Here is a 22,810-nt window from a genome sequence, read left to right as displayed (position 1 = left end):
ACGTCAGTCCCTACCCTCAACACACAACACTCCACCACCACACTCACACTGCGACACGAAAATGCATCACTTAGGACCCGATTCTGATGACTCTTGAGTCTAATCTCAGTCCTGCACTGTTTCAGAAACGCCCCAATGCAGGCTTTGGAAAAAGTGGGAGGAAGGGTGGGGGGAGGTACCAGGCAAGGTGGTCAGGACTGTGCAGTGCTGGGGATGGAACTGAGTCCCGCATGCAGAGCCAGCACCCAGCCCTCTGCCAACGGCTCCCAGTGCCAGGTGCAGCGCTGTCTGGGCAGTAAACCCACCTGGCAATGAGATCCCCGTTCACGACAACACTGCCAGGACTCGCTGCCACGGCCCTGGGCAGGAGTGGGCTTTCCTTCATGGCGGGGAGATGCCAGCCTTGGCAGAAGCAGGCAGGGCACTGTGGATACGGGCTCTTAAAGCTAAACGATCCTACAAAACCCCACCCTTTCGGAGCTGGAGTATCGGAATAGCAGGGAGGACCCTTGGGAAACACAGTCTAAGTGCTAGCTGGTGTGATTCCTCTGAAGGGTGAGTGGAACAGAGTCGGATTTTTCTGCCGTGTTGGACGGAGGTATTTCACTTGTAATCTACACAGCTGCTGGCCACAATTGACTTTTCAATTCTCTCTCCTTATATAAAATTAAAAAAAAAAACTAGTAGAAATGGGCTGGAGTGCTGTAGAAAGCAAATCACGTCACAACGCTTTTTCAGCATGTCTGATCTGGGGGGGAGCGGGGGTCGTACACTCTAAATAATAATGATGCATCTTTTATCGAAACAATGAATCTAGTCAAAGTAGATAGAGTGTTAACTAGAACTCATCTGCCTCACAGGAATTGGGAGGGGGTGGGAGGTGGGATTCTATTGGGGTTCGTGGTAAAAAGTAAGTATTGGTAAAGGGAAATGTGCTTGATATTTACATGACTGAGACCTAAACCTGAAAGCTCTGTAACTTTTCCCACAGTGATTCAATAAATTATAAAAAAAAAAAAAAAGAAAAGAAACGGGCTGGAGTGATAGTACAGTGGGTAGGGCGTTTACCTTGCACATGGCTGACCCAGCCAACCTGAGTTCAATTCCTCTGTCCCTCTCGGAGATCCCGGCAAGCTTCCGAGAGTATCTCGCCCGCAAGGCAAAGCCTGGCAGGCTACCCATGACGTATTCGATATGCCAAACACAGTAACAAGTCTCAGGATGGAGACGTTACTAGGCCCGCTTGAGCAAATCGATGAACAAAGGGAGGACAGTGCTACAGTGCTATAATAGAAACAGACCTCATAATCCTCTTCAAGGTTGGCCCATGTCCCTCATTGCTATGGGACTGGCTCATCTGGTGGGAGCAAGCGGGGGCGGAGGGGGTAGGGATCCATCCAGAGGGACCTGCCCAGGTGGCCGGGGCTGCCAGCCAGGAGGCATGTGACATTCCCAGGTGCCCACTTGATAGAGCCACATAGGGGTAGGAGGAAAACAAGCAGGGGGAGGTTAAAGAGCTCCTCCCCTCCGCGCCCCCCCCCCCCAAAAAAAATCCCTGCAAATGGGCCCGGGAATAAGCACCAGAATATACAGAAGGTTATCCTTTCAAGCACCCTGCTCTTCCGGCCCGTCTCCCATCTAGCCTGTCAGTGCTGAGATATAAAAGAGATTTTCCGTTTTCCCCAGGCTTTCTACTTAAGGATGTTCCGTTCCCTCGCCTTCCTGCTCTTGCCTGTGATACTCTTTCCTATTTCTGCTGAAATTGCCCATCCTGTCTCTGGTCCTCTGCTTTGCCTTGACAGCCCGAGACAAGAACAGGAGTGTACCATACAAGCCACTCAACTACAGTGGAGGCTTTGTGGGTGAATTCGGTGAAAAGGCAGGGAATCAAGCAGCTCTGAGGAGAGGTGACAATTTCATCTCACCTAAGGCCTCCCAGCTCCCAGTCCGGCTTTAGATCCCGATAATGCCACTATGATGCTGGGGCCGCCTGTGCTCCCGCCTCCACCACCACTGCCCCTCCCCCGATCCCCACCTCCCAGGCCTTGGCAGTGCTGGAAATGGGGTCGAGGTGCACAATACAAGTTATAAGCTGCATGAACGCGGGGGACACACCCAAATGGCAGCCAAGGAGCAGACGCGGTGGGAGTGAGCCTCAGCTGCCCCCCAAGCTTCTACCCCAGGCCTCCGCCATGCGGGTGAGGAAAGTATTCAGTTCCCTCACTGTTTGGGCTCCACTTCTCTAGGGAATCCAAGTACCTGGCACCCCAATTGTCAGGGAAAGGGGAAAAAAATGGAAAACTCTGAGCTCTGGCCCACCCCCAAGTTAAGAATGCCGAGCTGTGTTGGCAAGTTAGGAATGCCAGTCAGTGCCAGGGAGTGCCAACCTATGCCAGGGAGTGACCTTCGTCATGGGTTTCCACTGTACCAGTCAGTTCCAACCTGTGCCAGTGGTGTCAGCCTTGCCAACCTGTGTCAATCAGTGAGGGGAGCCAACACATACCCGTCAGGGCCAGGGAGCCCATGTCACTTTCATGAGCCCATTAGTGCCAACCTGCGCTAGTCTGTGCCGACCTGAGTCTGTTGGTCAGTTGGTGCCAATAGTGCCAGTCTAGTGTAAACCTGTGCCCTTGCCCCACCTGATGGAGCGATGGGGGAAAATGGTGCCCAAGAATCAGAGAGCCACTGTTGGCTGTCTGCAGCTGTTGGTTGCGTCCTAAAGGGCTTGGGAGTCACTCCTGGCAGTGCTCAGGGATCATGAGGTGCCCGAGCTCTCACGAGGCTTCCCAACATGCACCAGGCCTTTGTGAGCTATCTCCCCAGCCACAAGCTTTACTGACAGCAAAAAGCAGGGGCTTCATTTGCAAGGGAGGTAGGAAGGGACTTGCATGGGAGAGAAACCTGGCTGGCACTTTCTTGGCCTGGATGGTGATTACAAGGAGACACTCACTCGTCTTATGGGAGAAGAAGAAAAAAGTATTTCAATTAAACTATACATCTGCTTTGTCTCATTTTCTGAACATTACGACAAAAAGGTAATTTAAAAATAAATATTCAACAGTTACTTAGCATACCAAACATTTTATTCATTTATAGAGCACTTTCAACAAAAATAAACCCCCCAACTTTTTCGTACTTAAAAGTTCTTCCTGTTGCTATGTGATAATCGGGAGCCTGAGCTCATTCTCTGTGGGTTTGCTCTTTGCCCAGCACCTTGGCCAGCTGAGGCTCTGCCCACACCCTCTCTGCTCAGCAGAGGGCACTGGCTGGGGCCACATCTGCCCAGGGCACTGATCCATGTACAGGCACGTATCAGTCGAGTTGGGAGATGTCATCTGGACATGTGGAACAAAGAAAAGTTTTCTGACGACTTCAGGAGTGCTGCAGTTCTCGACCATTTGTTTTATTCATTACTAAATCAAAGTTCTAAAAATGTATGTTTACACTTGCAGTAAAAGTATACCAAATAAAAGATATCGCTGAAATTTCAAATAAACCTCAAGTTTCAAGAAAATTTTACTTATTATCCATTTTGCCACTTTTTAGCATATGGTACCACAGAATGCCACTTTGCCTTGATGACTTAGCTTGAAGGTGGTGTCTGTCAGTCGGTCGTGGCCAATAGGCCATCTGTACCCGGATCTTTCCGCCCAGGAAGGAAAGGAAACAAAACACAGCCACTGGCTGAAGTTTCTCCAAGAAACCAGATTACTTCAGTCTTCGGATTGCTTAGCTCCTTCTCTTGCCAATCTGTCAGCTTCTTCATTGCCCACAAATCCCGAATGACCAGGAACATGCATCTGTTTGTAAACAAAGTTTTTCTTTTAGTCATCATGAGTCTTTTACACAGTAGCACATGACTATAACCTGAGTCTTAAAAAAAAAAAAAAAAGCAACTGAGGGCCAGAGAGACAACTTACCACACTAAAGCTGTGCTACAATTGCTGTTAATTTAATGACATTCAAGTGTGAGTCACTGGGTGCACATGCTGGGGTCACTGTGTTAAAGAGCTGAGTGTGTGGGAGCTGGAGTGATAGCACAGCGGGTAGGACATTTGCCTTGCAAGCGGCCGACCCGGGTTTGATTCCCAGCAGGCGTACCATATTCCCGGATATGGTTCTCAGAGCTACCGCCAGGTGTAATTCCTGAGTGCAGAGCCAGGAGTAACCCCTGTGCCAGGTGTGACCCAAAAAGCCAAAATAAACAAATAATAAATAATAAATAAATAAATAAAGAGCTGAGTGTGGTTTGGATGCAGGAGACCTGTGTTGGATTCCTGACATCACAGGTACCATGTCAGGAGCAACCTCCAAGCACTGAGCATCACTGGGTGCTTGCCCCCCCCCCCGAGAATCAACTTTTTCAGTAGAGATCAAGCAATGGAAAGTCCCTCTTCGGAGACATCTTCCTCAACACAATTTTAAGCAGCCCAAAGTCCATTCCAGAAACATCTATGCAAGGGATAAAAATTCCATTTTGATTCTCCACAAATTAGTTCACAATCTGTACTGCTTTCTTTTCCCACCTAATGATGGATGTAGCACACTTTGCCAGGCAAGACCCAGGGAGGATGGATGGGTAGAGAAGAGACATAAACGAAACACATAATTTACTCTATTTAAGTGGCTTTTAAAAAGAGGAGGTGTGTTTATGTGATTTAACCACTGCTGGTCTCCAACCTCCCCCTTTTTCCCTTTCCCTAAAAATGGAAATATAAAAGTTAAATTGCCCAACCACCAGGCGATCCTGGGGTAGGAGAGCAAAGCAGGGTTATGAGTATGGTGCTAGTTTAACCTGTTCTGTAATGAAGCAAAAGTGCTAATAAGTGCTTTTTATTTTTTTGAAGAAAGTTTTTACTGACACTCATTTAGAGAGATGTGAGGGGAGAGAGGGGGAGAAGTACACGTTTGAGAGAAAACAAGGCTTTTCTGGAGTGGAAACAAGCAAGCAAAGAAATCAGCAAGTAAAATAAGAGTTCAAGGGAAAACATGGGCTTGAAGAGCAAGTGCAATAAAAGTCATTTAAGAAAAATATACCCATGTTTTTGAAATTCTGTCTCAAAGGTATTAAAATATGACATCAGGAGCTGGAGTGATAGCACAGCGGGTAGGGCATTTGCCTTGCACGCAGCCGACCCGAGTTCGATTCCCAGTATCCCATGTGGTCCCTTGAGCATCACCAGGGGTGATCCCTGAGTGCAGATCCAGGTGTAACCCCTGAGCATCGCTGAATGTGACCCAAAAATTAAAAAATAAAAATTAAATAAAAATAAAATATGACATCATTCTGAATAAGCTGCATTATAAATTTGTGGGGATTTTTGTTTTTATGAAAGGGCACACCTATTTGTGCTCAGGGCTTCCTCTAGGTTTTCTGCTCAGGGATCTATCCTGGCAATGGGCAATGGACCATATGTGCTATTGGGCACTGAACCAGAGACAGCTGCATGTGAGACAAGGAACAAAGCCGCTGTACTCTCTCTCTCTGGACCTGATTTTAGTAACACTGTAACCCCAACTCATACCCCAAGTCACACTTCAAGTCACCTAATACTGGTGAGACGTGCCTGTCAAGACATGAAGAGACAGTCCAAAGACAACACAGAACACAGAACACTCGCAAGGACACACACCAGGACTGTCAGTACACAGCAGTCACACACATGTGACCAACAGTGTCAAATTCGCACTGATGCACACTGATGGGAGCTGTTACTCCAACTTCTCACGGGGTCACGTGAAAAACACATTCAACCTTCCAGTCACTTAGATCATCACTTAGATCATTTGTCCCTTCACAGCCATAAGCGAGGGCTGGTAGATAAAACTCACCCACTGAATGTCCATGTCCTGAGTGAGTTTCTCCAGCCGCACAAAGTCCTCCTTGTTGATCACCTCTTTCCCTGTGCTTGTTTTCCATCCATTTTCCTTCCAGCCTTTGACCCAGTTAGTGATGCCTAGAAGAAATTCACCGATCAACTGACCCCAAATTCTGAGTCTTGTCCCCTCCCACTCCCACTCCCACTTATACTCTAAGAAGCTTTTGGAACTTGAAATTTCTTTACCTGGGTCCTGTCCTGAGTGCGGGCACAGACCTGAAAGACTCCCCATCTTGTCCCTTGAACATGCGCAACACTGAGAGTTCTCAACATAACACACCTCTTCCTCTGCAACTCCCAGCGCCAGTCTCTTATACACACTATTTCCCAAAGGAGCTGTTACTTAACTTGCTTAGACGCAAAGGGTCATAAGAGCAGAGACATATCTGGCTGCCTCATCATAAAGGACTGCTTATGTGGCAAATAATACACCAGGCAAGCTACTGTGAAATCTTCATCTCTTGCCTTAATGACACAACAAATGTTATCCCCATTTTCCGTTTGGGTCCTGCCCCGGTAGAATCCTTCTCACCAGGGAAGGAAATTCCCCTCTCATCTCCCCATATAGGCTTGAAAGGCACCAGGCGTAGAATGTGACACGTACCATTTATAGTAAACATACTGTCTGTGTACAGAACCAGCTTGCGGATGTTTTGAGCCTTCGCTTGTTCGATGGCTTTGCAGGCTGCCTTGAAGAAACAAGTTGATGTCATGCTACAGAAACCTTTTTTTTTTTTCTTTTTGGGTCACACCCGGCGATGCTCAGGGGTTACTCCTGACTCATGCACTCAGGAATTGCTCCTGGCGGTGCTCAGGGAACCATATGGGGTGCTGGGAATCAAACCTCTGTCGGCCATGTTGGCTGCGTGCAAGGCAAACGCCCTACCCGCTGTGCTATCGCTCTAGCCCCAGAAACCTTTTAACTTTCCACATTACTGATATTTTACGTTACGTCAAAATTTACTTCTTCCTTCTTTTCTTGATTTTTGGTGAAGCAAGATCGTTTTTATCAAAACTTATTTAGAAAGATGTGAGGGAAGAGAAAGTACATGTTTAAAAGAGAACACAGGGTACTCTAGTAGAAATACACAAGCAAAGGAACAAAGACAAGCGAGATCTGAGTTCAAGGGAGAAAACAGGCGTGAAGAACAAGCCACTCTACCTTCTTTCTTGTGCTAGCAACAGTGACTACACTTTTGGTGGAAATCATTCTCATATACAGTTTTCCTGTATAGTCGTATGTTTTAGATAAACATGTTTTTCTAAAAAAAAAATAACTTATCTTTTAGAATTGTTACCCTCACAAAGGGAGAGAGAAAATCTTAATAAACAGAATCAGAAATGAAAAGGGGGACATCACAACAGAAACTACAGAAATCAGGATCATCAGCGATTACTTTGAGAATCTTTATGCCACGAAACAAGAAAATCTCAAGGAAATGGATAAATTCCTGAATTTTTATAGCCTCCTGAGGCTGAACCAAGAAGACCTGGAGTACCTGAACAAACCTTTTACCATCGAGGAAATTGAAACAGTAATAAAAAAGTCTCCCCAAAAACAAAAGTCCTGGCCCAGATGAATTCACTAGTGAATTCTTCCAAATCTTTAACGAGGACTTACTCCCGATCCTTTTTAAGCTTTTCCACGAAATTGAAGAATGAGAAACACTTCCAAACAGTTTCTATGAAGCAAATATCACCCTGATACCAAAAGCAGACAGAGATACCACAATGAAAGAGAATTACAGGCCGATATCCCTGATGAACACAGACGCCAAGATCCTCAACAAAATCCTAGCAAAGAGAATCCAACAACTCATTGAAAAGATCATACACCATGACCAGGTAGGATTCATCCAGGGGATACAAGGATGGTTTAACATTCACAAGTCAATCAACAAAATCCACCATATCAATAAAAGGAAAAAAAAATGCTCATATCAATAGTTGCAGAGAAAGTATTTGACAAGATCCAGCATCCATTTATGATGAAAACTCTCAGCAAAATGGGCAATGAAGGGACTTTCCTCACTATAGTCAAAGGCAACTACCACAAGCCGATGGCAAGCATCATTATCAATGGGGAGAAACTAAAAGCCTTCCCTCTAAGATGGGGGACAAGACAAGGTTGCCCACTCTTGCCACTCCTATTCAATATAGTACTGGAATTTCTTATCATAGCAGTTAGGTAAGAAAAAGATATCAAAGGCATAAAGATAGGAAAGGAAGAGATCAAGCTATCACTGTTCGTGACGATATGATACTAAGAAAGTCCTAGAGACTCTACAAAAAAGCTCCTAGAAACAATAGGTGTGTATAGTACAGTGGCAGGCTACAAAATCAACACCCAAGAGTCCATGGCTTTTCTATATACAAACAATGAAAGAGAAGAAAGGGGTATTAAAAAAAAAAATCCTGTTCACAATAGTGCCTCAGAAAATCAAAGTACCTCGGAATCAGCTTAACTAAAGAGGTGAAGGACCTATATAAAGAAAACTACAAAACACTACTTCAAGAAATAAGAGCGGACACTAAGAAATGGAGACATAACCCCTGCTCATGGATAGGGAGAATTAATATAATCAAAATGGCAATACTCCCCAAAGCACTATACAGACTTTACGATACCCATGACATTCTTCAAAGAAATAGACAAAACACTCCTGAAATTCATATGGAACAATAAACCTTCAAGAATAGCTAAAGCAATTCTTGGGAAAAAGAAGATGGGTGGCATTACCTAGCAAAGCAGTAGTAATTAAAACAGCAGGGTATTGGACTAGAAATACACCCACAGACCAATGGAACAGAGTTGAATATTCTGTCACAGACTCTCAAGTATACGATCACTTAAATGTGAAGTGAAACAAGAAAAGTCTCTTCAACAAGTGGTGCTGGGAAAACTGGACAGCTACCTGCAAAAATAATGAACTCTGATCTCTAAAGCCAGGCACAAAAGTCAGGTCAAAGTGGATTAAAGACCTCAATATCAGACCTGAATCCATAAGGTACATTGAGGAAAATGTAGGCAGAACTCACATGACATTGAAGTTAAAAGCATCTTTAAGGATGACACACCACTGACCAAGCAAGTGGAAATAAACATAAACGAATGGGACTACATTAAACTAAGAAGTTTCTGCACCTCGAAGGAAACAGTGACCAAAATACAGAGAAAACCCACGGAATGGGAAAGAATATTTATCCAATACCCATTTGATAAGGGATTAATAGCCAGGATATACAAGAATTGTACAAGAAAAAACTAGAATTGTACAAGAAAAATCCTCCACTCCCATCAAAAAATGGGGTAAAGAAAAGAACAGAAGCTTCCTCTGAAAAGGAATACAAATGGCCAAAAGGCACATGAAAATATGCTCCACATTGCTGATCATCATGGAGATGCAAATCAAAACAATGAGATATCATCTCACACCACAGAGACTGGCACACATCAAAAAGAACAAGAACAACCAGTGTTGGTACGGGTGTGGGGAGAAAGGGACTCCCTTTCACTGTTGATGGGAATGCCGACTGGTCCAGCCTTTCTGGAAAACAATATGAGCATTCCTTCAAAAACTAGAAATCGAGCTTCCATATGACCCCGCAATACAACTTCTGGGAATATATCCCAAAGGTTCAAAAAAGCACAGTAGAAATGACATCTGCACCTGTACGTTCATTGCAGCACTGTTCACAATAGCCAAAATCTGGGAGTAACCCAAGTGCCCGAGAATAGACAACTGGTTAAAGAAACTTTGGTACATCTACACAAAGAAATACTATACAACTGTTAGGAAAGATGAAGTCATGAAATTTGCTTTTAAGTGTATGGTGATAGAGAGTGTCATGCTAAGTGAAATGAGTCAGAAAGAGAGGGACAGACATAGAATGACTGCACTCATTTGTGGAATATATAATAATATGAAATTGACACCCAAGGACAGTGACAGGGCCAGGAATATTGCTCCATGGTTGGAAGCTGGCCTCATGAGCTGGGGGAGAAGGCAGCTGGGATAGAGAAGGGATCACTAAGTCAATGATGGTTGGTAGGATAGTTCGGGATGGGAGATGTGTGATGAAGTAGATAAAGGACCAAATGTGAAAGCCTCTCAGTATCTGTATAGCAAACCATAATGCTCAAAAGTAGAAAGAGAGTATGGGGGAAATTGTCTGCCACAGAGGCAGGGGTACGAGTGAGGGTGGGGGAGGGATACTGGGGATACTGGTGGTGGAAAATGTGCACTGGTGGAGAGATGGGTGTTTGATCATTGTATGACTGAAACTCAAAGATGAAAGCTTTGTAACTTTAGCTCATGATGATTCAATTAAAAAAAAAAAAAGAATTGTTACCATGTCCAAACTAAGTTTCTGAACTCAGAATTTTTTTTTTTTTTTGCTTGGTTTTGGGCCACAGCCAGAGACGCTCAGGGGTTATGCCTGGCTCTGTGCTCAGGAATCACTCCTGGCAGAGCTTGGGGTCCCATATGGGATGTCAGGGATCAAACCGGGGTTGGGCACACGCAAGGTAAGCACCCTACCCACTCTACAATCTCCGTGGCCCTCTCAATTCTAAGTAAAAAGTTCACTGAAATGTTGATATCCACTGTTTAAAAGTGATAAATCTACAAGAGTGATCCCTGAGCATAGAACCAGGGGTAAGCCCTGAGACCCCCAACTATGGCCCCCAAACCAAAAAAAAAAAGTTACAAATTTAAGTGTTAGTGGAAAAATATATCAGATAACTTACATGAATTTCCGCTCTTTGGTTTGTCTGTCGACCAGGAAGCCTAATGCCTACATTTCTGGTTCCAAAACAAAGAGATAAAGTTATAAAGCTAATCTCAATGACTCTAATAACAGGCTTATTTCTAATTTTATTTCAAATATGAAAGCAGCATTCCAAAATATTGCCTTTAAAAATTAAACAAAACAAATAAAAATCAAACCTGCTCCTCCACCCCCCACACTATCATGTGTGTTCCCCACCAAATGTGATGGAAAAGAAATCTGTTAGACCATAAAGCTCAAAGAGAAATATGATACTATTACTGAGCAGTTTACATTAACTGTTAACTGCCTCTATCAAAAGCTGTGGGCACCAGAGAGCAAAGCTCAGAATTGAGGCGTGGCTACTTCTCAGTGGGCCATCTCTCTTGTACTTCTGGATTATCAGGGGCAAACTTCATACTCAGGGGTCAGCCAGAGATGTAAAATCACAATTTATGCTGTGCAAAAAAACAAGGGGCTCACTCTGTTTGCATCTTCAGGAGAGGCATGGGGGTAGGATGGGATCTGAGTGTGGTGACCTGCCCGTGGTATATCCTTGCCAAGACCATTTCCCAGGATGAGTAAGGCTGTCAAAGGGCAGTCGGGTCACTTTGTTGGAAAAATCCTACAAAGGCAGAAAGCACTGTCCATTGTTAAGAACATAGCTATCAGGCCGGAACCAAGTCGGGTGTTAGCTTTGAATGCGGCTGGTGCAAGTTTGATCCCTACCATCCCTAGACACCAGAAGTGATCCAAGTACAGATCCAGAGTAAGACCTAAGCATCACTGGATGTGGCTCCCAAATAAATAAGCCAAAAAAAAAAAAAAAAAAAAAAAAGCAAGTCCTGTCTCATTTTTCCACAAGTTCAGACTGGTTCTATCTGAAGCTTCAGAAACCCAGTTTAGTTTGACTTACAGAGGATGGCCAGGTCCCCAGTAAACGCCGATTCCTGCCCGTGCCCGCTTCCGCCCGTTGCTGGAGCAGCAGCCATCCGTATAGACGACGACAAAATCTCCTGTGACAGAGAAACCTGGTGAGTCCTATCGGACCGTAGGACTAAAAGCTCGCACTCACCAAAAAAAACTTCTACGACTGAATCAGCACTTTCTTTAGCTTTGGCCTTGGACCACCCTGGCAGTGCTTAGACCTTATTCCTGGCTCTGCACTCAGAGATTACTCCTGACAGTGCTCAGGGGACCTAATGGGGAGCTGGGGATAGAACCCTGGTCGGCTGCATGCCAGGCAAGCACCTACCCACTGTACTATCTCTCTGGGCCTGAATTAACATGTTAAACCAAGAGGGTATCTTACAATGCTGCGCAAGCTTTCTGTCTCAGAAAACAGCATTAATGCGTTATAGGGAAGTGAAAGCCATTGCTTGAAATCTAGAAATATGCTGCAGTAAGAACTGCTGCTTATACCCCTTTCCCCTAACTGAGGTCAGAGAATGGTGTCAGCTACTCCTGCTGCCAGCAGTGCCTGGGCATGAGGGGCCTGGCCACTAGACAGCCGAGTCCTCTGGCAAATGGTGACCTCACTTTATTTTTTTTTTTAAATATATTAACCCCTAATAAACTGTGATCCTGCTTCTCTCCAAGACACAGGCTGTTCCATACAGCCAAGTTACAGAGAACAAAGTGGAAAGGGACTGGTCAGAGGCTACCTCCAGCAGTCTGACGGGAGAGCAGGCTGCCAGGCAGAGAGTGGGAGTGCGACCTCGGTGGGAGGCCTCAGTCAGAGGGGGTGGATGGACATCACAGGTGGGGGAGCACGTGCCTCACTGGAGCAAGGCTGGGGGCCTGGGGACCTGCGCGCTGGGTGAGGACCCTCGTCTGTGCTGGCCTTGAATCTCAAGACAGCTGCCATCCTCCTCATGCTTCCGACTCCGCCTTAAGGCAGAGTACCCAGTAATGTGCTGTGCTCCGTGCAATGGTGCCTCAAGAAACCCTCGGCACACTGGAAACAGCTCAATGACCAATCAGTCCACAAATACTTGCTTTGATTTTATGGAATGCCCTGATTGGCTAGGGCTTCAATGACCGCTTCCGTCTCAACAGAATCAAAGGCATTCAAGCCCAATACATCAGGATCCTCCGTGAGCTGTATTGCGGATTCACTACCAGGATCTCACCATTCTACAAAGAAGTGATCGTTGATGTCAAGAGAGGGGTGCGGCAGGGTGATACCATTTCACCAAAACTCTTCAGTGCCACCCTCGAGAACATCATGCGACGACTGGAATGGGAAGGAATGGGAGTGAAGATAGATGGTCGGCAACTACACCACCTCCGCTTTGCTGATGACATTGTTTTAATAACACCAAACATCAGCCAAGCGGCACAAATGCTGGCCGACTTTAACCGTGAGTGTGGAAAGGTAGGACTACAGCTGAATCTTACGAAGACAATGTTTATGAGAAACAGCCTTGTTCCTGACGCCCCATTCGCTCTCAATGGAACGACCATCTCCGAATGCAACAGCTATGTGTACCTAGGTCGAGAGGTCAACATGACAAATGACCTGGCACCCGAGCTGCGCAGGAGGAAGAGAGCGGCTTGGAACGCCTTCAAGAACGTCGAAGAAATAGCTAAGAGGACGAAGAACCTCCGGCTCCGGGCACATCTCTTTGATTCCACTGTTCTTCCTGCATTAACATATGCCTCAGAGACCTGGGCCCTACGCAAACAAGATGAGAACGCCATTCAGGTCTCCCAAAGAAGAATAGAAAGAGCTATGCTTGGAATATCACGTTTCACTCAAATGAGAGAACGAATCCGGAGTTCTGACATCCGTCGACGATCAAGGATCAGGGACGCTGTCTCTTTTGCCAAGGTGTCGAAAATCAGATGGGCTGGTCACGTAATGAGATTTAAAGACGACCGTTGGACTAGAGCTGTTACTGATTGGATTCCACGGGATGTCAAGAGACCGCGTGGCCGCCCACCTACCAGATGGTCAGACTTCTTTGTCAAGATCATGAACGATCGGTTTGAGGCCCTCCATGTTCCCGGAGCGAAGAGATGCCATTGGGCTACACTAGCACGCGACAGGGACAAATGGAGACGTTACTGGCGCCCGCTCGAGCAAATCGACGACTAACGGGAAGTTAAGTGATTAAGTGATTAAGTGATTTTATGGAAAAAATAACCAAATTGAGGACACTTAAAAAAAATCTAACTGCGGGGTGGAGCAATAGTATAGCAGGTAGGGTGTTTGCCTTGCACGCAGCCAACCCAGGTTTGGTTCCCAGCATCCCATATGGTCCCCCAAGCACTGCCAGAAGTGATTCCTGAGTGCAGAGCCAGGAGTAACCCCTGAGCATCACCAGGTGTGACCCAAAAAGAAAAAAAAATTGATTTATACTGATGTTGATAGAGCTAGCAAACCCATTTTCTACTGGTGTCTCTTGAATAAAACTATAAAATGGTTTCTCCTGGGCCCGGAGAGACATCTCCAAGGGCTGGGGTTAAGCTTTGCATGTGGGAGGCCCTGGTTTGAGCCCCGGAACCACATGGTCCACTGAGCACCGCTGGGGGTAACCTTGAACAAAGAGCATGGAATAGCTCTGAACACTTTTAAGTGTGTCCCCAAAACACAAAAACAAAAACAACTTTATGGCAAAAATCCGAATCTATAAATATACAACTTAATATTAAAAAAACATATACAGTGGTTCTAATTTTTTGTTCATACATGTAAATGACAAAAAGCTGGAGATGGCACAGAAGGTAAGGTACATACCTTGCACATGGCCAACCCAGGTTTAACCCCCAGTATCCCATATGGTCCCCAGAGCCCCACCAGGAGTGATCTCTGAGTTCAGAGCCATGAGTAAGACCTGAGCATTGCCAGGTGTGATCCAACTCACTCCCTTATCCATAAATAAATAAATAAATAAAATTAGCATAGTCTTAAATCGCTAAATAGGAATCATTTCCTAGGGGTTGAATGACAGAGTAGGAAAACTAAAATAAACAGATAAAAATGCACATAGAAAAAAAGTCAAAACCCATCAAGTAATGGGGAGAAGAAATGAGCAGAAACTTCCTCAAAGAAATCTGAATAGCCAAAAAGTACACGAAAAACTACTCTTCATCACTAATCAGGGAGATGAAAATCAAAACAACAATGATACATCATCTCACACCACAGAGACTGGCACACATCCAAAAGAATATGAATAACCCATGTTCGCATGGATGTGGGTAGAAAGGGACTCTCATTCATGGCTGGTGGGAATGTTGACTGGTCCAGCCTTTTGAGAAAACAATACGGACATTCTTCAAAAAACTAAAAATTGAGCTCCCATTTGACCTAGCATTACTTCTGGGTTATATACCCCGGGGGCCCAAAAACACACCGTATTTGAAATGTCATCTGCACTCCTATGTTCATCGCAGCACTGTTCACCATAGCTAGAACATGGAAACAACCTGAGTGCCCGGGAACAGATGACTAGATAAAGGAACTATGGCACATCTACACAACGGAATATTACGCAGCTGTTAGGAAAAATGAAGTCATGAAATTTGCCTATAAATGGATGGACATGGAGAGTATCATGCTGACTGAAATGTGTCAGAAGGAGAGGGACAGACATAGAATGATTATGTTAACTTGTGGTATATAAAAGAATATATAGTAGAAGACTAATATCAAAGGCCAGGGAAAATAGGGGCTAGGAGACTGGTCCATGGTTGCAATCCACCACAAATGTGTGTGGGGCAGAGGGTAGGTAAGATAAAGAAGGGATCAGTATGACAATAATAGTTGGAAATGATCATGTGGGACAAGAACTGAGTGTCAAAAGTAGGTAAAGGGATATACATGACAACCTTTCAGTATTTATATTGCAAACCCTATACCCAGAAGGAGGCAGAGAGAGGGAGGGGGACATGGAGGGAGGGACTGGGGGGAGAGAGGGAGAGAGAGACAGAGACAGAGAGAGACAGAGACAGAGACAGAGACAGAGAGGTGTCTACCATAGAGGTAGAGGTAGGCGGGTTGTGGGGGAGGTAGGTGATGGGAAGGAAACTGGGGACACTGGTGAAGGGATGGGTGCTGTAACACTATATGACTGAAACCTAATCATGAACAGTTTTATAAGGGTCTATTTCACAGTAATTCAATTAAAAAATCTTTTAAAAAATGCATATAAAAACCAATTTTAAGTCTAGAAAGACTTTTTTGTCTGCATATTTTTTTTTAAAAAGTTTTGGCGCCATACTTTGGTGGTGTTTAGGGAGCACCACTCCCAACAGGCGTGGGGAACATGTATACGTGGGGTGCTGGGTATAGAACCCAGGTCATTCGCATGCAAGTCAAGTGCTCTACCCGCTATACTCTCTCTCAGGCCCCCAGTCTGGAAAGACTTTAAATGAAAGGTGTATTGTCCCTTAATTCTATTTTAAAATCATCTATTTTAAAAATTCCAAATTTGTTTCTGGCAACAATAAAATTTCAGTGTGAACTACCCTTCTGTGGTTCTTCTGCCCCAAAGCGTGAAGGTCTGGGAGAAGGAAAACGGAAATGGTCTTATGTTTTCAAGAGTTGGGTAATGGTATTCCTAACACAAAGTAAAATTTCTGTTTCCAGAAAAAAAATAGGAATGATTCCTGAAGCTAACGGTAGAAGAAAAATTCATAACTGTTTTGCTTCTCAGGATGAGGGAAGATTGTGTATGTGTTGCAGACTTAATTGAAAGACTAGAATCAGGCGCTAATCAATAAAAAGCTCCGTCAAGGGCTTTTTTTTTTTTTTAAAGTAAAATAGTTTTATCTAGGAGAGAGAAAGCAATTATTTTCGTGAGAACCTGGGCTTCTCTCCTAAGGGGAGAGAGGCAAGGGTATCCTAGAAAATGAAATTAAAGGAATTACACACCCCCCAGTTGAGATGTAGGTGACCCCAGAATGGAAATGTGCCTGCCTAAGTCCTTTCGTAATAGAAGATTCTGACTCTTTGCATTTTCTCTTTTTCTTTTACAATTTCTCTTATAATACAAAATATTGCAGCATCATTTGAGGTTATCTTAAGGTTTACTTGCTAATGCCGTCTCTTTTGTTTGTTCATTTGGGGGCTACTCCTGGCTGTGCTCAGAGGAAAATCCCAGCTCTGCACCCAGAAATCACTCCTGGCAGGCTCTAGGGACCACATGGGGTGCTATGGACCGAACCTGAGTTGGCTGCATGCAAGGCAACAGCCTTACCCACTGTATCCTCTCTCTGGTCCCAAAGTCCAGTATCTTAATAATTCTTCACCAGGGCCAGAGTGATAGTACAGCAGGCTGGACACCTGTCTTATATGCAGCCAATTCAGGGCACCTGGATTCGATTCACAGCATCCCATATGGTCTCGTGAGCCCCACCAGTAGTGACTGCTGTGCAGAGAGGTAGAAGTAATCCCAGAGCTCTGCCAGTTGTGAACACCCAAAACAAGACACAACAACAAAATAATAATTCTTTACCATCTGACCTGGCTGGAGTGATAGCACAGCGGTAGGGTGTTTGCCTTGCACGTGGCCAACATGGCCAACCCAAGTTCGATTCCTCCGCCCCTCTCAGAGAGCCCAGTAAGCTACTGAGAGTATCTCGCCCACATGGCAAAGCCTGGCAAGCTCCCCATGATGTATTCGATATGCCAAACACAGTGACAACAAGTCTCACGATGGAGACGTTACTGGGCCCGCTCAAGCAAATCGATGAATGACGGGAGGACAGTGACAGTGACAGTGACCATCTGACTGGACCAGAGCGATAACACAGTCAATAGCACATTTGCCTTGCATGCGGCTGACCCGGGTTCGATTCCTCTGTCCCTCTCAGAGAGCCCGGCAAGCTACCAAGAATATCTTGCCCACACAGCAGAGCCTGGCAAGCTCCCCGTGGCGTATTTGATATGCCAAAAACAGTAACAACAAGTCTCGCAATGGAGACGTTACTGGTGCTCTCTTGATGAACAAGACGACAGTGCTACATCTGACCAATCACAAAGCAGCAACTGTAAAGACTTTTAAATTTTTAAATGACTTTTTTGATAAGAATGAGGTTGTTAAATCTATCTATTAAGTTGGAAACATTTTTATACATCTATGTCCATGATTATAATAAAACTTTAAAAATCTAAGATAAGTACCCATGTAAGAAAAAGCGCTTTTGTCAATCACTGGCACTGAGTCTGTGTTCTGTTTTACAAGCTTTGCACAGGGCTCTGCGCTTTCATCTTCAGCTTTCTTCAGGCACTCATGAAGTCGCTTGTTTGATTTCACTGGTGACTGTTGCACAGGTTCATTTTTCTGCCCTGAAAGACAGAATCCAGACAATGAACACAATAAGGAATTCATTAAGAATTCAAGGACTCCAGAAAGTTACTTAACACTGTTTAATCAGGTTCTGTTTTGTTCTGGGGGAACTGGGTAACACCCAGTACTCAGGGCTTACTCCTGGCTTAGGAATTGTTCCTGGGAGTGGTTAGGGGACTATGTGTGATGCTGGGATCTAACTGGGGTCTACTGCATGCAAGGCAAATGCCCTACCCACTGAATAAAGTTTAAATATCCTTTATTATAGGGTGCCTAAAAGAGCAAGCACCATAAAGACTGTGTACATCATCTCAGACTTTATTGTCTGGTGAAAATATTCTAAATTATTCATGACAAGCTCCACAAAAGTAAGAACAATGGGAAGCTATTGCAAGTAGACTGGTAGGGTGGGGTGCCCAGGTAATGAGCTTTTAAGTAACAATCAAACTTTAAAGAGATTGCCCAGCCCTAAATAGCCCAAAGGCAATGAAGACCACATCTGTGACATGCAAACCCTAAACTAACTGGAAAGAAAAAACTGAGGCACCATCCAGTTATAGAAACCTAAGGCCCCATCTAAATGGACCTCTCAGAAAAAAGCTACAAAAAAATACATAATAAAAAATCAAGAATAGCACAAGCTATTAAAGATGAGATTATATAAAAATCACCAGAGCGCTAATCTAATACTGTGGGGGTTGGGGGGGTTGCCTTGCAGGACATCCAGCCAGGGTTTTTAATCCAGAGTTTAATCCCTGGTCCTTAGTATGACTGGTTATGGTGCAAAACCAACCAACCAAATAAACAAAAAACCCAACAATAAAAAGACCAACAGTTCAAGGCTTTCCAATAACATATAACTGGATTAATTTCTATGTACTCAAAACTCCAGGAAAAACCCATTTAGAAGAATTGTATAAAAGTTCCTCCTGAAAACCACTGAGTACTTGCTCCTGTCCTCTATCTCCCCGGTTTGTCTCTTTGCTTGCTTTTTCCACTCTGGAGAAGCCTGTGTTCTCTCTTGAACATACTCTCTTTCTCTCCCCTATCATCTTTCTGAGCTTCATTCAATAAAACCTATCTTGCTCCACTATTTTGCCACCTCCTGAAATTATTTTTTTCTTCTGTAAGCGAAGGCAATAAACCCAAAATACCTGTGTCCAGGTTAGGACTCACTTTCCTGCCAAGAGCAATTCCTCACTCCACTTGAGTCCACAGCTGTCCAAGAAATTGGGTGCCAGGAGTCATCTCCCACGTTAAGCAGAGCAAATGGACTGTGATGCAGTACGACAGTTGCCTCGTGGGGCAGGATATGGGTGTCCATATTGTATAGGTGCTCAGAGAAGATTTTACCTGCACTGACCAGAGCTGGGCATGTACCTGCATACTGGTGACCGAGATGGGACCAGCAGAGGTGGCAGCCCTCTTTCTCTGAGTCTAAGTCCCTTGTTCCCCAATTTACCAGGTCACCAGTGGCAACAGATCTATCAGGGAGAGGGAGAGTACGGGAATCACAGGATGAAGAGTGAGAAACCAGAAACCAGCCTTCTAGGGTACACTCCTAGCATGACCTGCTTCTCCCTGAGTCCTGCTTTATCCACAACTGCAATGAAACCCCAAAGGAGCAGCTACTCAAAGCTCGAGCATCTCGGAGAGCTCAAAGAAGTGTTTTTAAACAGAAGTTGCCAGGAGGCCAGGGAGACTCAGATGAGAGGATTGCATGTCTTACAGGTAGGGAGGCCTTGTTTCATACTTGATGCACCAAGGGGAGTGACTCAACCATTGAACCAGGAGCAGCTCCTGGGCACCACTGGGTATGGACTCCTGCCCCCAAAATAAAAAGAAATAGATCCCCAAATTTATGTAACTTACTATTCCTTACTATGGCCCCCTTTTTTTTTGGGGGGGGGGGAATCACTCAGTGCCGCCCTGGAATCTACCTTCAGTGAACAAACAGAAAACCACCCAATTTCAGAGGATACTACTGACCTCTGGACTGGTTAAGTACCCCCAAGGAGGTGGTATCTGGCACTGTGGGAAACAGTGACGCTTAAATGAAGCTGACTCAGTTGGGCTGGAGTGATGGTACAGTAGGTAGGGCGTTTGCTTTGCACATGGCGGCCCCAGGTTTGATCGGCGGCATCCCATTTGGACCCCCAAGAACCACCAACAGAGATTCCTTAGTGCAGTGGAGATCCTTGGGCTTTCAGCACTCTGGCCCATTGTGTGAGTATTTTTCAAAAGAGGGAATTAAGTACAGTGAGGACATGGCATACAAGAGAAGATCTGAGTCCCAGATGAACTCTAAACCTTTTGGCCACATCCACTTGTCAGGGGCTACTCCCAGCTCTATGCTCAGGGATCACTCCTGGTAGAGGAAAACAGCAGGGGGTCCTAGGATCAATCCCTGCCATCCTGCATGCAAAGCATGTGCTCATTCTACTGAGCTAACGCACTGGCCTCTCTAAAACTTTCTCTGACAGGAACCACAAAATCAACTGCTTCCGGCGTGTTTCCTGATTTATATAAAGGGAAAATGGAATCAACCATATCTTCTCTATCTGCTTAGTGGACAGGCAGAAAGATCAAGTGAACAGCTGAGATGTGAACAGCTCTGAAAGGTTAGAAGACCAGCGATGAGAATCGTGACTACCTTCTGCACCATCAGGGCTCCCAGAGTTTCTGACAAAGGCCCAGGCCTCCTCTTCTGTGGCAAACTTCTTAAATCTGGCAGCTGGAAACCGGTCCACCTGGACTCTACATTCATTCCTGAAACAGAGTGCACTGTTACTTTGGTGCTCACCATTCCAAGTATCCCCCTTTGAAGTCATTCTTTTCTCGGGGTGGAAATAGTGCAAGAAAGGTGGGCTATCAGTTCATGGAAGGCAATGTGCCCCACCTACTACTTTTTTTTTTTCTTTTTGGGGCACACCCAGAGATACTCAAGGGTTACTCTTCGCTGCACTCAGAAATTACTCCTCGGGCTGGAGCAATAGCCCAGCAGGGAGAGTGTTTGCCTTGCATGTGGCCAACCCGGGTTTGATTCCCAACATCCCATATGGTCCCCTGAGCACCGCCAGGAGTGATTCTCGAGTGCAGAGCCAGGAATAACCCCTGTGCATTGTTGGGTGTGACCCAAAAAGGAAAAAAAAATGTAATTACTCCTGGTGGTGCTTGGGGACTATATGGGATGCTGGGGATCGAACCCAGGTCAGCTATGTGCAAGGCAAACACCCTACCCATTATACTATAGCTCCAGTCACGCCTTACCATCTCTGAAATTCTATCTCGCATTTTTAAATTTTCACCTTGTCATCTGCAAAGTATAAGAGAGACAACAGCACCCTAAGGCTTTCCCTACATTCAATGCATACTAGAATTGGGGTGGGGGGGGCTTTGAAAAAGGGTCCTATTAAATGTTTAAATTCAGGCAGAGGGCTAGTCAGTTTCTGGGATGCTTCTTGCTCAGCATCAAAGCTGTCTCCCTAGACCAGTGCACACACATACCATTGATAAAGCCTGAACCATGAGGCAGCAGTGAGAAAATCTGGGTGCAAGGTCTACACTGATCACTAACTCCACGAACTTCTTGACCATGGTAACTAGACCCAAAAGGAGATTCCCTTGGAGCCAGAGCAATAGTACAGCCTGTGGGAAACTTGCCTTGCATGCAAGAGACCCAGACTTAACTTCTCCATCACCATGTATGATCCCTTGAGCCTCACTAGAAATGATCAGAATATAGAGCCAGGACGAAGTCCTGAGCACTTCGAAGTGTAGTCCAAAGACAGAGAGAGACAGACAGAGGTACTGGGGGGAGTTGGGGGAAAGTCACTCCCAGAGGAGCTTGTAGGACTCCAGGGTGCGGGGCTGAATGCAGGACACCCACATGTGCTGCTCATTAAGTCAGGAAACAAAACCAAAAACCTGATACAGGAATCTAAATCAAGAAGTTTCCTTGGGTGGGGGGGCTCTGTTTGGGTTTATTGGGGGGCACCCAAGTGTTGCTCGGAATTTACTCCTGGCTTTACACTCAAGAGATGCCTGCTGGCAGTGCTCAGGATGCCAGGGATCAAACCCGGGTCCGCCGCCAGCAAGGCCAGCACCTTATCGGCTGTCCCATCGCTCCATTCCCGGCGTTTCCGTCTAAACACAAGGAAGGCAAGGTATCCTCTGGGGGTCGCATTCGTCAGTCCTTTGCGCAGCAGGGAGCGGGGGCCGGACTCACCAGGTCTGGAAGACCCCGGTCTGGCGGCCTCGCCGCACGGCGTAAAACATGCCGAGCACGGCGTGGCCGCGACCCCGGCGGCGCAGGGCGGACCAGGTGATTGCGTGCGCCAGGCGGAGCAGCCTGCTCATCGCTCACCACGCCCGCGGGGCGCCGGCCAGCATCGCGGCACGCGGGTCGCGGGGCCGCGCACACCGAGCCCGGAGTGATGATTAGCAGCGCACCGCAGAAGCCGGATCTTCCGGGGCGGACCCGGATCCCGGCGGGCGCGGGGCGGGGCGGGGGGCGGGGTCCAGGGCGGAAGTCTGGGCCGTTTGGGCGGTTTGGGCGGGGCCCGGGGCGGAAATCTGCGCGGTTTGGGCGGGGCCCGGGGAGGAAATCGGGGCGGTTTGGGCGGGGCGGAATAACATGAGAGGCGGGGTTTAACAGGCTGGAATTCTAGGCGGTGTGGGCGGGTCTAGTCTAGGGGCGGGGTTGAAATGTACAGGCGGGTCATTTCGTGGCCGAATTACAGAGAGACAGACAGACAGACAGACAGAGAGAGAGAGAGAGAGCGAGAGAGTGTGTGTGTGTCTGTGTGTGTCTGTGTATGTGTGTATCTGTGTCTGTGTGTGTCTCTGTGTGTGTGTGTTTTC

The 22,810-nt window shown here is 45.9% G+C and overlaps 1 protein-coding gene across 1 annotated transcript; it reads right to left on the bottom strand.

Annotated features, from left to right (window-relative positions):
* Positions 1-3,083: 3,083 nt before the first annotated feature.
* RNASEH1 (ribonuclease H1) lies at positions 3,084-22,378 on the bottom strand. The gene is made up of 8 exons (XM_056125335.1): positions 22,176-22,378; positions 20,601-20,716; positions 17,782-17,946; positions 11,566-11,665; positions 10,630-10,684; positions 6,484-6,568; positions 5,833-5,957; positions 3,084-3,800 (listed from the first exon to the last, which is right to left on the bottom strand). The coding sequence occupies exons 1-8, from the start codon at positions 22,304-22,306 to the stop codon at positions 3,714-3,716; spliced, it is 864 nt and encodes a 287-aa protein (XP_055981310.1). The 5' UTR covers positions 22,307-22,378; the 3' UTR covers positions 3,084-3,713.
* Positions 22,379-22,810: the final 432 nt, after the last annotated feature.

Source organism: Sorex fumeus, unplaced genomic scaffold (genome assembly GCF_029834395.1).
Source record: "Sorex fumeus unplaced genomic scaffold, SorFum_2.1 ptg000006l, whole genome shotgun sequence".
Taxonomy (NCBI): Eukaryota; Metazoa; Chordata; class Mammalia; order Eulipotyphla; family Soricidae; genus Sorex; species Sorex fumeus.
Note: the sequence above shows the minus strand (reverse complement) of the source record. Positions and strands in the feature narration are given on the sequence as shown.

Coding starts and splice junctions, on each gene's coding strand:
- RNASEH1 (XM_056125335.1), bottom strand. CDS start 22,306: ATGAGCAGGCTGCTCCGCCTGGCGCACGCAATCACCTGGTCCGCCCTG. Junction 17,947..20,600: donor GAGCCCTGATGGTGCAGAAG/GTAGTCACGATT, acceptor TCTGTCTTTCAG/GGCAGAAAAATGAACCTGTG. Junction 5,958..6,483: donor CAGTATGTTTACTATAAATG/GTACGTGTCACA, acceptor AATTTCTTCTAG/GCATCACTAACTGGGTCAAA.